Source organism: Rhyacophila brunnea, unplaced genomic scaffold, assembly GCF_057557595.1.
Source record: "Rhyacophila brunnea isolate RB1 unplaced genomic scaffold, BYU_Rbru_1.0 scaffold_4, whole genome shotgun sequence".
NCBI lineage: Eukaryota > Metazoa > Arthropoda > Insecta > Trichoptera > Rhyacophilidae > Rhyacophila > Rhyacophila brunnea.
In genome coordinates this window covers 9751969-9765090 of record NW_028233068.1, presented here as the reverse complement: position 1 = coordinate 9765090, position 13122 = coordinate 9751969, and the positions used below count along the sequence as shown (strand labels likewise).

At 34.4% G+C, this 13122-nt stretch overlaps 2 protein-coding genes across 2 annotated transcripts in view; both read right to left on the bottom strand.

The window, feature by feature from the left end:
* The window catches only part of LOC147066833 (carbonic anhydrase 2-like), a 44598-nt gene extending 32065 nt beyond the window's left edge, over positions 1 to 12533 (bottom strand). The window contains exons 1-2 of the mRNA XM_085954754.1: positions 12482 to 12533; positions 11757 to 11940 (exon numbers count right to left, since the gene is read on the bottom strand). Coding sequence (XP_085810880.1) covers positions 11757 to 11940; positions 12482 to 12533 — 236 coding nt within the window. The remainder of the gene's footprint in view (positions 1 to 11756; positions 11941 to 12481) is intronic.
* The window catches only part of LOC147066824 (polyprenol dehydrogenase-like), a 656880-nt gene continuing 654307 nt past the window's right edge, over positions 10550 to 13122 (bottom strand). Inside the window, exon 4 of the transcript XR_015071460.1 lies at positions 10550 to 10680. The gene's annotated coding sequence lies outside the window, so the exon portion shown is untranslated. The remainder of the gene's footprint in view (positions 10681 to 13122) is intronic.

Below are 13122 nucleotides of genomic sequence, written 5' to 3'. Positions count from 1 at the left end.
CAAAATCGGCTATGAAAATGCTCCACGAACAACGCGCAATTTTTTCATCTCGGTGCTATACTATACGACCATCTCTTTCCGATAAGAAAGCTCACGGCGAACTGTACTACGGTGAAATGTAATACTTACAATTTACATGTAACCTGCTAAAATATCATCACAGAAATAACATGTACTACCTACCTAAGGTTCCTTCTATTTGCGGAGCATGTCTAAATAATCAATAAATTGATAACAATTTTATGTATTTACTGTGCAATCGAATGGTATAGTTTATTTCACTATATTATTCAAATGGTAATCTATGCATATAATTTTTGTTTAGGTTACGTTGTATATTTTTTGTGACTAATGTTTTTTAGAAAAAAAATCTCCCAAATGATGGAACTGAATATAATTTTATTTACTTACGGTTAATATGGATGTTTCCAACAGCATTTCAAAGAGCTAACCCCATCGCACGCCACATATAATATAACCAGGGAACTCAGAAATAATGGGAACTGATATACCTAAAGGGTAAGGAGAAGCAGGCAACCGATCTCGAGTAAGGAAGAATACGGGATAAATTTAAACACGTCATACGTCGAATACTGACAAGTGCTCTCGATTTATGTATTGCCGCTTATTTGTGTATTTGTATATTGGTGTATTACACACACTTTTGCATGTCTATAATGTATCACGTGGCTCATTTTCGTAGGACACTCACACATTCAAAAAACTGCGTCAATATATACTGTATTGGTATATAGCCTATCGAAATTCTATTTATTATCTGTTATGTGAATATAACAAACTAAAATATGGTTCTCTTTAGAGGTGGGAAAACTGGTCGATTTTGAAGACTAAGCAAGCATACTTACTACGAGTATAAAAAATACTTAGTATCGAAACTTGATCCAAAATACTTACTAATAAGGATATTATGAAGAGCGTTTGGCGTACCTACTTGATTTTTCAGAAGCCATTTTTACAAAAAATATTTTTATAATTATTAGATATCCATAAGTTCCAATTATAACACTAAAAAATTGAGAAACTCAACGTGATGAAACCACATAAACGCGTAATTACTCGAGCACTAGCACCTATTTCGGAACTTGATACTGAGGTCAATTCGATATAAGTCTCATACTCAACTGGAACTAAAACTACATAACTCCATATTATTACTATAAAACGAACTTTTTAGTATTGGCAGATGTCACAATTTCTGTCCTTCACTATATCAACTTTACAACTGGGGAGAAAGAGAGAGCAATGACAGTTGAGTGTACCACGGCTCGACATACGGGTATTATGCCATCTTGCTCGCGCGCATTTAATGTCAATAGTATTGGAAGTCTACCAAATAGCGAGTCGCGATGCAGATGATCTCATCGCATGTGTTCGAAGTTTGAACAAGTTATTGGGCGGCCACACGTACTGAGTACGGGTAGTTGCATCCGAGACTTACGTACACAAACTGGTGACAGTATTTACAACTCACCTCTAGTTCTCTTGATTATTGAGTCGCCCGCAAAATATTTTCTACAATACCGACATGTCATGTTATCTGTGTTATTTTTATTGGGTCGTGAAACTAAAACTATTACCCTGATTTGGGTCGAAGTCAAAAAGAGTAAGAACTACAAGACCATCCTTACATCGGCATTAGTTATGTACTGTGGTGTATCTGACACAATCCATCGGACGACTTCGTAGCAAGGTGGGGTTGTGAGTGAACCGGGGTACGTGTAATATTTGTTCGCGAACCCCATTCCAAAGTCGGACAAGAGTAGAGTATCTGACGGCTGTACTCCACGCCGAAGAGCTTGGACTATGGTTGCCATTCCTGGATTTGTTCTTACCCCAACCTAGAAAAATATAACCAATTTCATCAATTTCGTAAGAAATCTACAGAATGATTATAATTGTTCAAATACATTATGATGCACGTCGCGTACTGTCATAAAAATCAAAGACTTTTATTATTTTAAAAATCAGAAAATTTTTACTTTACAAAAAAAGCATTCGAAATTTTAGGTACAACCCTACATTTTTTCACGTAGCCCCCGTTACGATCGATGCACTTGGTGAGCCGTGGCACTAGGTTCTTGATTCCCTAGGGCCTAGTAGAACTCCGGCCCCGCCGACCTCAAAAATGTTCTGATTTCTTCCTCCACGTCCTCGTCGGTCGTTTTCCGGCCAAATGTTGCTTCGGGTGAAGAAAAATAATAAACTAACTCGGCGCCAGGTCGGGTTTATGAACAGGATGACGGAGGACATCCCATTTGATGAGAGACCTAAGCGCTTTTCACTCGATTTTTTTGTGAGCTTTCGTCAGTATTTTGGGCACCCAACGAGCACACCTTTGCATACCCCAATTTTCCTTTCTAAATCATTTGTATGGTAGACTTACTGACGTCTGGGATCTAAATTGCGAACTCACAGACTGTTAGACGGCGATCTTCACGAACTTTATCATGGATTTTCTTCAACAAAACTTCACCAATTGAGGACCTCCTTCCTCTCCCCTCCTCATAATGAATACTCGTTCTACCACTTGAGAACTCAGTACACCACTTCCTGACATTCCGCTGGTTAATCACATTATCATAATTGGATGTGAGACGATGATGGATTTCAACAGGGTGGATCTCCCCCATGTTGAGAAACCGAATTATTTCACACACCTCACAGGTTTTAATTGATTTTGATTTTACAACGTTTTTCTTAGCTCGTATTCTTATTTCTCTGGTGGTTCTTTGTCCGGTACAAATCTTGCAATCGATTTTAACTAACGTCCCGACCAGCTAGACATTTGAAACTTTTAGAATATATCAGAACACGATGCCAATGCATTTTTTTAGCCATCTTTAAGTATAATTGAATTAATTTTCAGTTAATTCTGTTTTGTATGAAAAGTTATTTCGACACCATTATTGGTTGCTATTGGGTCTGGGGTCCTAGCAACAAAATTATTAATAATATACATTATGTGCGTTACTATGGAAATCAATATGACATGTCAAGTACAATTTTTTTGTTCGTTTGAGCTAGTCAAGTCAAGTTTATATGCTTCAACAGAATTTAAAAACGTTGTATATAAAAAGTTCTTTTTATCTTGTAATTATTTATAAGTAAATAGTATAATACTAAATACAAATATATACTTATTCGACAATTTATGCATCTCTTGTATGGATACAATGTGTTAGACAACAAATAAATACATAATGCGATTTACAAATATGGATTATTATGTTGAGACATTTTTCTATAATCTAAGGTTGAGACGTCATTTGAATTTATGCTTTACTTGGTGTAAAGAAGAATCCTAATTCAAATATTATTTCTGTAGTAAGATGACAAAACGCGATATGTCCGTTTTTCTAAATTGTTCAGGAGAGCAATATTTAATATGGACATATTACATATTGACACAGTTTATTCCTCCCAACCTATAAGACCTAGGTCCTAGACCTAGACAAACAATATTTTTATGTCTTATAGACTTCACTGAGACGATTCTGAAGGTATATATAGCTCAATTTGCCAAAAAAACGGACATATCATGTTTTGACATCTTACTACAGATTTGTATGTAAGTTTTGTTGTTTTTGCTAGAAGTTGAAAAAACACAAAATTCCCCCATTTATCTGTACTTAATTAATATTTTTTTCCCCACTATTTTTGGGATCAGTGATAACTAGGGAATCCAATCCCGAGCCAAAATTCTGATCCCGGGATTTCGGGATTACAATTTTACAATCCCGGGATTGGCATTTTTTCCATTGTTAATATAAAAAAATTATAATCACAAATAACATTGATAAAATTGGTCAAAAATAAATCTAATATAATTTATACAATTTAAGACATTTAATGTTAATATTGTATACGTTCAATCTTGGAAATACACAAGTTTAACGGAGTAAATAATATTGTAATTTAAATAATAATGTGAATTTAATAGGAGATTGCTGTTTCTAATAGTAAAGACTTAATGAATGGATTAGCGATATTAAAGCATATAATCATGGCGTACTTATGGCCTTTCCGCTTCATAAATCTAATTAGTCAGACAAATATGAAACTGCCGTAAAACGTATGATATCATGCTGGAATTGCTTTGTTAAAAGTGCGAAGCATCGTTTTTTTCCAATCTTTCCATTTTTAATAATTTACGTGAAAAAATAAAATGGCAACCTACACATGGGTATAAATCAAACTTCATTCAAACTCAGTTTATTTCTAATGTAGTTATCTTTTATCAAAATTATTTTTACTGTTATATTTTCGCTTTTATTTTATTTTCCATAAAAATTGATAAAAAAATCAATCCCGAAATCCCGGGATTATGTTTATCAATCCCGGGATTCACATGTATCGAAAATAGCTCGGGATCCCTAGTGATAACCATCGAAATCTGTTTAAGTGTTTTTGCAGAATTTCGTGTAGCTACGGAATTGTATATTCTTTGAATGATATTTTCTATTAATTTCTGTATAGTAGGTATTATTGATGATGATTGTCAAACAGTATGAATCGCCATAATATAGTTATTGTTACATAAGTTATTTACCTTAATGAAAATGCCCACAACAGTTAATGCTTCGCCGTCGCCGGAATTGAGTGCTTCTTGCAAACTCCTAGAGTAAGAAACAAAGTATTGTCAGTTTATCAGCGAATATATCAAATCAATATTGGTCATGATTGCAACTTTTGTGTGTGTTATACGACGTATATATAAGATGATTTGGCGCCACTCACGAGGCGACTGACGTCCGGGCGCCGCTACAGAATAATACAATGCATGATGATATAAATAAATATTAAAAATTGATGAAAAAGCTAGTAGACAATCAAAAATAACAAAAATAAAAAGGATTTCAAGTTATACACATTTATATTTTTTTTTATAAAAATCGATGTTTTTTAAAATAAATATAAAAAATATTAAAACTATGAATTAGTCAAAAATCTCTAAGGTGATGCTTAGAAAACTTAATAAACTAAATTTTAATCATAAATATGACCATAAAATATATGTAATAATAGGGTGCGGTCCGATTCAACAAATTCACATTTTATTACATTTTTTACAATAATTGTAAGTTTATCTTTGACTAAAATTAAAAAATTATTTTTCTTTTTAATGTTTTCAGATACATATTTATTCATTAATATAGTTAAGGGGGATGTCATCAAAAGTTTCGTTTTTATAGAGCCATCTATTCCCCGAATTACAAAGCATATAGGTCAAAATTATATCAGAATCTAATTCCAATTACAATCCAATTTGAATGAATCTTCGAGGCATCTTATCTAGATGTCACTGTAATTATATATTAATAAAAAATCTAAAAACAGGTGATATAATTACAGTTATTATTTAAACAATGGTATATATATTTTTTGCATTTTATTTCAATCGGACTTTTTTATATTTTGTCAGATTATTATAAAAATATACGTGGACCATCGACCTGGTAGTACCTTATAATAATTACTTATGTGAGTTTAATTGGAATGGATTGGATTGTATTAGAATTTGGATTTTATAGTAATATTAAAAAAATATATACATATAATAATATTGTGTAATGATATTTATATGTGATAACAATCTGTGAATTATTGACATTCTCATAGTAATGAAGATAATTAATTAGGGCTTGCGCAGACAGAGAGCGGTCGGAGTTCTGCGTTCAACCGACCGTTGACCGCTAACGTTCAGGGACAGCAGATAGGTGGCGGTCAACAATAAGCGTTCCATTTGTTTACAAACGTTGTACTGACACAAGCGCTGCATAATGCGAGACAGCTATATTCCGACTGCGATTGGAAGTGAGAAAGCACCGCTGTTGCGTACTCACTCCCCCGTGTGGTTTCGCTCTATGTTGTGTGACTGCTCAAATTCCTATGACGGGACTGGACGGGAGGTACGGCGTTCTTTGTAATTCCGGGCACAGAACTCCAGAACTTTAGCGTTCCAATTGACCGGCGCGGTCTGACCGCCGGCTGTGTACCCATACAGTATGAAGTCCATATAGTACAAAGAACGCCGAACTCCGAACGCGGAACGCAGACCGCCTGACCGCGCTCTGTCTGCGCAAGCCCTCAGGTATGGAATCATTAGACCATACACACGATCTCCATAAAAATGGCGTCATAGACTATTTTATAAACACATTTTTAGAAAATAATGATTAGGTTACCTAAGTAAAAATATAAATATTATCAATACATTATTAGAACAATCCGAAGATGACAGCCGGTTTGGTGATTTGAAAATAATTAAATATACCCAAAACATTGACAATAATAATTTATTCTCATCATAAGAAAATATACCTAACATCTTAACATCTGAATAGAATAGACCGGACTCAAAACAGTACGTCAAATGTGTTGATAATTTATTTTTTCTGGCATTCACAAAACGTAGGTAATAATAATAAATGTAGGCAGGCACACTGCAGGGTTTATTTGGAAAGCATCTGTCAGTCGTGCATACATCAATGCTAGCTGCCATCAATGCTGGCTGAATTGGCTGGACAGGGAACTCAGAAATATTTTTTTTTCTTTTCTGTGGTCTCGGACCATCGCAAAAAAGCAACGTTGCGCCAGTTTTGATTTGTGACTAGGTATAAATATGCCAGTCGAGATTATTTTTGGTAGGTAAATACTTCTGATTACTTATACAAATATTGGAAACTGGTTAAGTGAAACCAAATAAGGACTGATCTAATTATTTAAATCTGAATAGGTATATCCCAAATTAATTTTATAATTAATTTTGACATTATTTAGTTTGCAGATATTTTATAAGTAATGTTTTTTTTTATGTAGCTACTTACAAACATTGTATCAATTTTATTTTCGATGAATATATATTAAGTAGGTATGTTAATTACTTAACACATTGACTGCTGATTAGATAATTGCTTTTTAATTACCACTTTTAAATAGTATGCTAATTATGTCGATTGGCCACCTAATCGTTACGCACTAGGTACGTCTTTAGTGTCCAAGTCGATATGCCCTGGATCGAGGGGCCCTGGCATCCCCCAAATATGAAAATTATCAGAATGATTTTAAACATTGAAATTGAAAGCCAATAAACTATACCTTTGGGCTTAGACAAATAAAAACACGGCAAAAAAATGATTTGTAATAATTCTCCAGCACCCTTTTTAGAAAAATTTCTTAGATTTTAATTTCTAACACAAAAATTTTGAAAAAAACGAAAAAAACAAACAAAATTTTAGAAACCCAATCCCTAATGAACTGTCAAAAAATTCTCGGTGTCCAACTTAATTCAGGAGTGGTGTTGGTCATGGCTGGGGAGGGCTGGGGAGGGCTGACAGGGCTCTAGTCTGGGGGCCCGGGTTGTGGGGGGCCCGGCGTGTCGGGTTGACCAGATAAGTGAGATAAACACACATCATAAAGTAGCTTTAATAGTAGAAAAAATCGCCTGCGGCGCTATTACACTTCATGGCCATGAACATTTTCAATTACTTATATAATTGTGCAATATATTTTTTGATTATTACGTGTCGATACTCGACAGCTCCATTATTAAAGTAGATGTATTAAAATCGTCAATAATTCACTGTATAAGTACCCTTAATTTGAACTAAAACACAATTTGAAAAACGTTAATGTAGTGTTTAATACTGCCTTTAATCTTAGCGGTAGGTAGGGGGCCCGCCAAATATCCTAGCCTGAGGGCCCGTTTCAGGATGTGGGGACCATGGTGTAGGTACACCGAGTGCAATAGACAAAAGACCGATAAACGATAAATTAGGCTGTGAAGAAGAAAAAGAGCCTATGGGACTAATTTACATTCTCCTCCTTTGCCCCCCCCCAATATTAAATCCTGGGTGCGCCACTGCTTATTGGGGTAATAATTAGATTCATTTGCGAAAATTCGCGTTCACATTCACTTGAAGTAATGGTAATAGAATTCAATGCATATAATATATCAAACGCGATAGTTTTTCAGGATATGTGTGTCTTTTCATATAAGATTATTCAGGAAAATTAACTTGTACCTACCTACTACGTAAGCGCGAACATTATTTCGTCTAATTGCTTTTTTATAACTGAGAATGTCTCAGGAGCAGTTACCCAAACTGAGGTTGCCATGCACTCAAGTGTGCTTTAACCGAATTTATATGACTAGTCAAGAGTGGCCATGAAAGAAAGGAACACATAAGCAAAATTAAAAAATTAATTTCTCAAATTGTTTCAGACCATTCGTAATAAAATGTATTACCATGTGCATGCATACTAACCGCACGTATCTACATACGAGGTAGGTACCTATTATTCATGCGAACTAGAATCTAATACAGATGACAGTTATTTCGGTATCGCACGTTGTTGCCGCTAGAGGCAGCACGTCCTTGACGACTGTATTTAATTTGAAATTAGTAAATAACATAATAAATATAAATTAAAATATTACGTTAAATATATCTAAAAAGTAAGAAAAATATATTGAACAGGCCCACGTTTTCGCTTGATGCAATTATTGAAAATTGAACATTTTTATTTTTCGTAAAAATCGATTGATTTTAGATTGAAAAAAAACCATTAAAACTATAATTAATTGACAAGAGAGATTCACTAGTTCCAAGAAAACTTATTAAACAACATTAAATCGATAATTTTGTTTCAAGAAATTACTTGGAACAATAAATATTTATTTTAGTAAAACCCTTATTTTTAGCCATTTTTTCAAATTTGTCGCTTTCTCTTTGAAATAAAAAAAATATATTTTATTTTTCCCATTGTATTTAGATAGGTATCGATCGATTAAAATATGTTTAAAGCTTTAATTTGATAATGAATTTCTATGCCTCTCCCCCTTAAAATTGTAAATTATCAAAAAAATGTCTCAAATTGCAAGCTTCGTATTTTTCCGCTAGGTGCTTCTTTAAAAGAGGCTCAGTGAAGACTTCGCCTTAATCGAACGAAAACAAATAAGTATGAATGGAAGAGTGTGCATGATTTTGTCGTATCGCCCAAAATATATTAAAACTATTAAGGTTTGGGTAGGCAGGATTTAGTTGATTATTAAAAACAAACCAACACCATCTGTAAATCGTAGCCTTAGTTCAATGAAAACTAATACGTATGACTTAATGTGCACTATTTATGGCGGATCTTAAAGGGGGGCTGAAGAGCTCGATATTCAATTATAATTTAGTATAAAAAGGACCTCGGCGTCGTAAGCACGTTAATTTAAATCGATCTTTTCGCAAAAATCACTAATCATCGAAGATTTTATTTCAAGAAACATTATTATTATTATTATTGATATTGTCGGCCGCTGAAGATTATTATTTTATAAACACCTGCACGTTGTACGCCGATCAGAAAACAGGGCTGTCAAAATAATATATGAATTAATATTTTAAAAATGTTATTTTCATCATAGTTTTTAATCAAACCTGTGCAAGTACACAGATTTCGTAGCAAACATACTATTGATATATATACGGGTATATTATTATTATAACCCAATTCAAATTGAACATAGGTTGATACTCAAATAATATTATAGTGTGTTTATGATTTCGAGAAAATAATACGATGGTATATAAATCCATATCAATTATTTGAAAACATTACATTCGCATGTACAGATATAGTGTAAAGATCAGATAACTGTTTACTTTGCAGATTAACATCAACATGTGTATTTAATTATCTAAATGACGAATGACATTCATGAGTGAGCACGGCTGAAAGCTCGGAAATGTGTTTTTTCTATTTCAAAATCTTTTAATTCTGTATTATTTTATTATAGATTCAGGGCCAACTTCATATAATTAATAAAAAATACTGTTTGTTTCTACGAATAAAAAAAGACAGGAAGGAAGATGTGTACAAATCACGGCAATCAGAAAGGCCGGCAAATATGGCCGACAATGCGTGATACACAAACATAAAATACACAAAATTACAAACACATTCGAAGTTTGCTGCACACGTACAGACCACGTGATATTTGTTTACGCAAAATCGTCGCTTTTCAAAATGGCGAATTTGATTGCCAGATTTTACTGCGATAATCAGTATGTTCCTTCTTGTCTTTTTTTATTCGTAGGTTTGTTTACTATGTACACCGAGAAATTTCCATTTATAAAATCGGAAACGATTTTTACAGAAGAGTTTTGGAATATAATGCAACCAAAACTGGAAAAAAATCTATCATGGGTGTTGACTTCCTGAATTAGTTAACCCCAGGTCCATGCCACTACGTGAACCACAGTGGATATTAAGCCATTTCCACACTGGCAACCTCATTAAATTTTACGATACTTACCATAATTGCTTAAGAAATTTTACGATAATTATCATAATTATCGTAAAATCTAACGAGGTTGCCAGAAATTTGTTGCCAGTGTGGACCCGGCATTAGATGCACAAAACTTAAATAATATATATTATAAATAAAAATTTTAAATTATAAATATTTATGTTTTATGTCTTCGACAGCCCTGATGAAATAAATATGAAATATGAGTCGATTGAGTCGTGTAGTAAGTTTATTGACACAAACAACTTTGACGCGAACTTTTTATATTAACTCGTAGACCAGATATTATGGACCACATGTAAAAAAATCATATAATTTAAATTCTCAAGGCCAATTCTGTACAACGTCCCCTTAACAGCCTACCGTTCGCTATTGCTTAACCCTACTGAAAACAATCAAAACATAAAACAGGAAAACCTATGATAATTTCTCAACAATTAGCTGATGCTGGGCTACGGAGTCAAAGATCCTGGACCATAAAGAAATGGACCATCAGAAGACTGGAGGTTTTCGAGATGTGGCTGTATCATCGTACGAAGAGGGTTTTCCAGCCTGATCAAATTACCCGAATAATCTAAGATAACATAATATAACCACTATCAATGGCAGAAAAGCTTCATACTGTTGGCATTAGGGCAATACTGGTATTTCGAAATCGGTATTATTTTATTTATCGATACCGAAATATTGGTTTAAAACATCCAAAATACCGGTATTTTTGGTATATATACGTACATATACATGTTTTATACACATACGTAGGTACATATACGTGTTTTTCAAAAATGAATTAAAATTGTATAAGTTGTATGCTGCCAAAACGCAAATATACATTGACTGAAACCAATAAAAATTAAATAAAAATAATACAAAATCCCTCAAATATCTATACTTATCGAATTAAGTATCTCAATGAATTAATATCTCATCTATAGCTTTCAGCTATAAAATATTGTTTTAAATAGATTTTAATAGTTATATTTATTGATAACTACTTGTTTCTATAATATGTTTTGACTAATATCGTTATTAATACCGGTATTGATACATTCATTCGGTATTTCAATCCCTAGTTGGCATATTATCCGCAATCAGAAGTGTGATTTACTGCAGCTCATAATCCAGGGAAACGCAACGGCGGGGTATGCTGTCGATGATGGCTTTGCAACCTTCGTAAATGACTCAGTTTTCTCGTTGGTGAAATGCACTGGCCCAGGATTAGAAGATTTACTGTAAATAAGTCGCTGACCTTCGATAGAGAAAGAAGAAGTATATACACTACATTAATAGTAGACTCCGGTTTTTCACTTACTCTATCAAATCATAAGAAGTCTACTACATAAGATGTCAGACGTCCAGTTAGATGTAATCTAGACGGTGGCGCCAAAGCATACTATTAACACTAAAGGTAATTTGGTAAATGTTTATGATTCACCCGAATCGGCTCTTGTAATGAACTGCGTGCAGCTCCATTGGCTTCTTTTTGAAGTAGATTCCATGTTCAGCTCCATTGCTGTTGTCCTGTCCCCAGTGCCAGTGGATGCCAGCCAGGACGTAGCTCTCAAGGAGAGGACCACCGCTCAGAGTAGGTACGGATGTCCACCCTGCCAATACGTCCACTGTTAACAAAAATATTCATTTTATTATTATTTTAATTATTCTGATGTTTTTACTACATCCCTCCGCTATATCGCCCTTAAAGAGTTACATTCAGAAAGAAGTAGGCTGTGGAGATCAGTGAAAAAGAACACAATTGTCAGGTATACTTACAGGAAATAAGAAGATAATACGATGTTGTAGCATACGTACAAATATACTCCTCGGTAAAATGTTCAACGAAGAACTCGTCATTCGATTAAATATTACACGAACTCATGTTTCACGTACTGCGGCGCACGAATAAGTGTCCTGCGGTGAACTGTTTAAGTACAAATTTCCGGATACGATTAAAAAGTCCCCTGGCGGTGGGTAGGATGGAAGAGCTTGGCAGAATCGAAAAGTTCTTTAACAGAAATGGGGTGAGGGCCTGATCGCCGGATCCTCTTCTAGATTGCGAATCGCAGTCAAAGTCTCGGTAACATCATAAAAAAAAATGTTGGAGGGATCCATGTTTCTGCCATGTGCGTCGTATCGGAGGGACGAACGTTGTGTTATTCTTACCCCCGATGTTAAATTTAAATTCAGAACGTTGCTTGATGGCTGTGTGTGACATGGTATGTTCGGGCAGTGATGAATAATGCACGGAGTCGGTATTTTCTTGGTATTATATTGTAGTAATAAAGTTTGGATAAACACGGCACAAAGAAATGGCTGTCACATTGACTTTAGTTTGAGTTAAAGGGTCTACATTAGTTTGGAATTTAGCTACGGTGAGAGACACAGAACAGTGGGGCGTGTCGACTAAATTGTAGGAAGGACGAAAGACAACTGTTGCACATCCGTTTGCGTTATTGTCTACGGTCTATCAATGGTCATAGACAACAATATGACAGTTGTAGAGCTATATACAAAGCCTCTACAGTCATTGGTGTGTGAATCAGGATGTTAAAGGTTAAACTTGGTAAAATCCACCCACCTGAATGTTCACCTACATCCACTTGCAGATTAGGATGTCTAATATTATAGTTCGTCCACCGAAGAGGTGCCATGCACTGTATTGCCCATGATTTTTTAAGATTGACTGGGGACTGCCTCATTCCTCCGCATGCTGCAAAGTCTCGACTCCATGATGCCTGACCTATAATGAAATGTTTTTTTAAGATAATACAATTAATTATGTAGGTAGTAGATATATCACGATA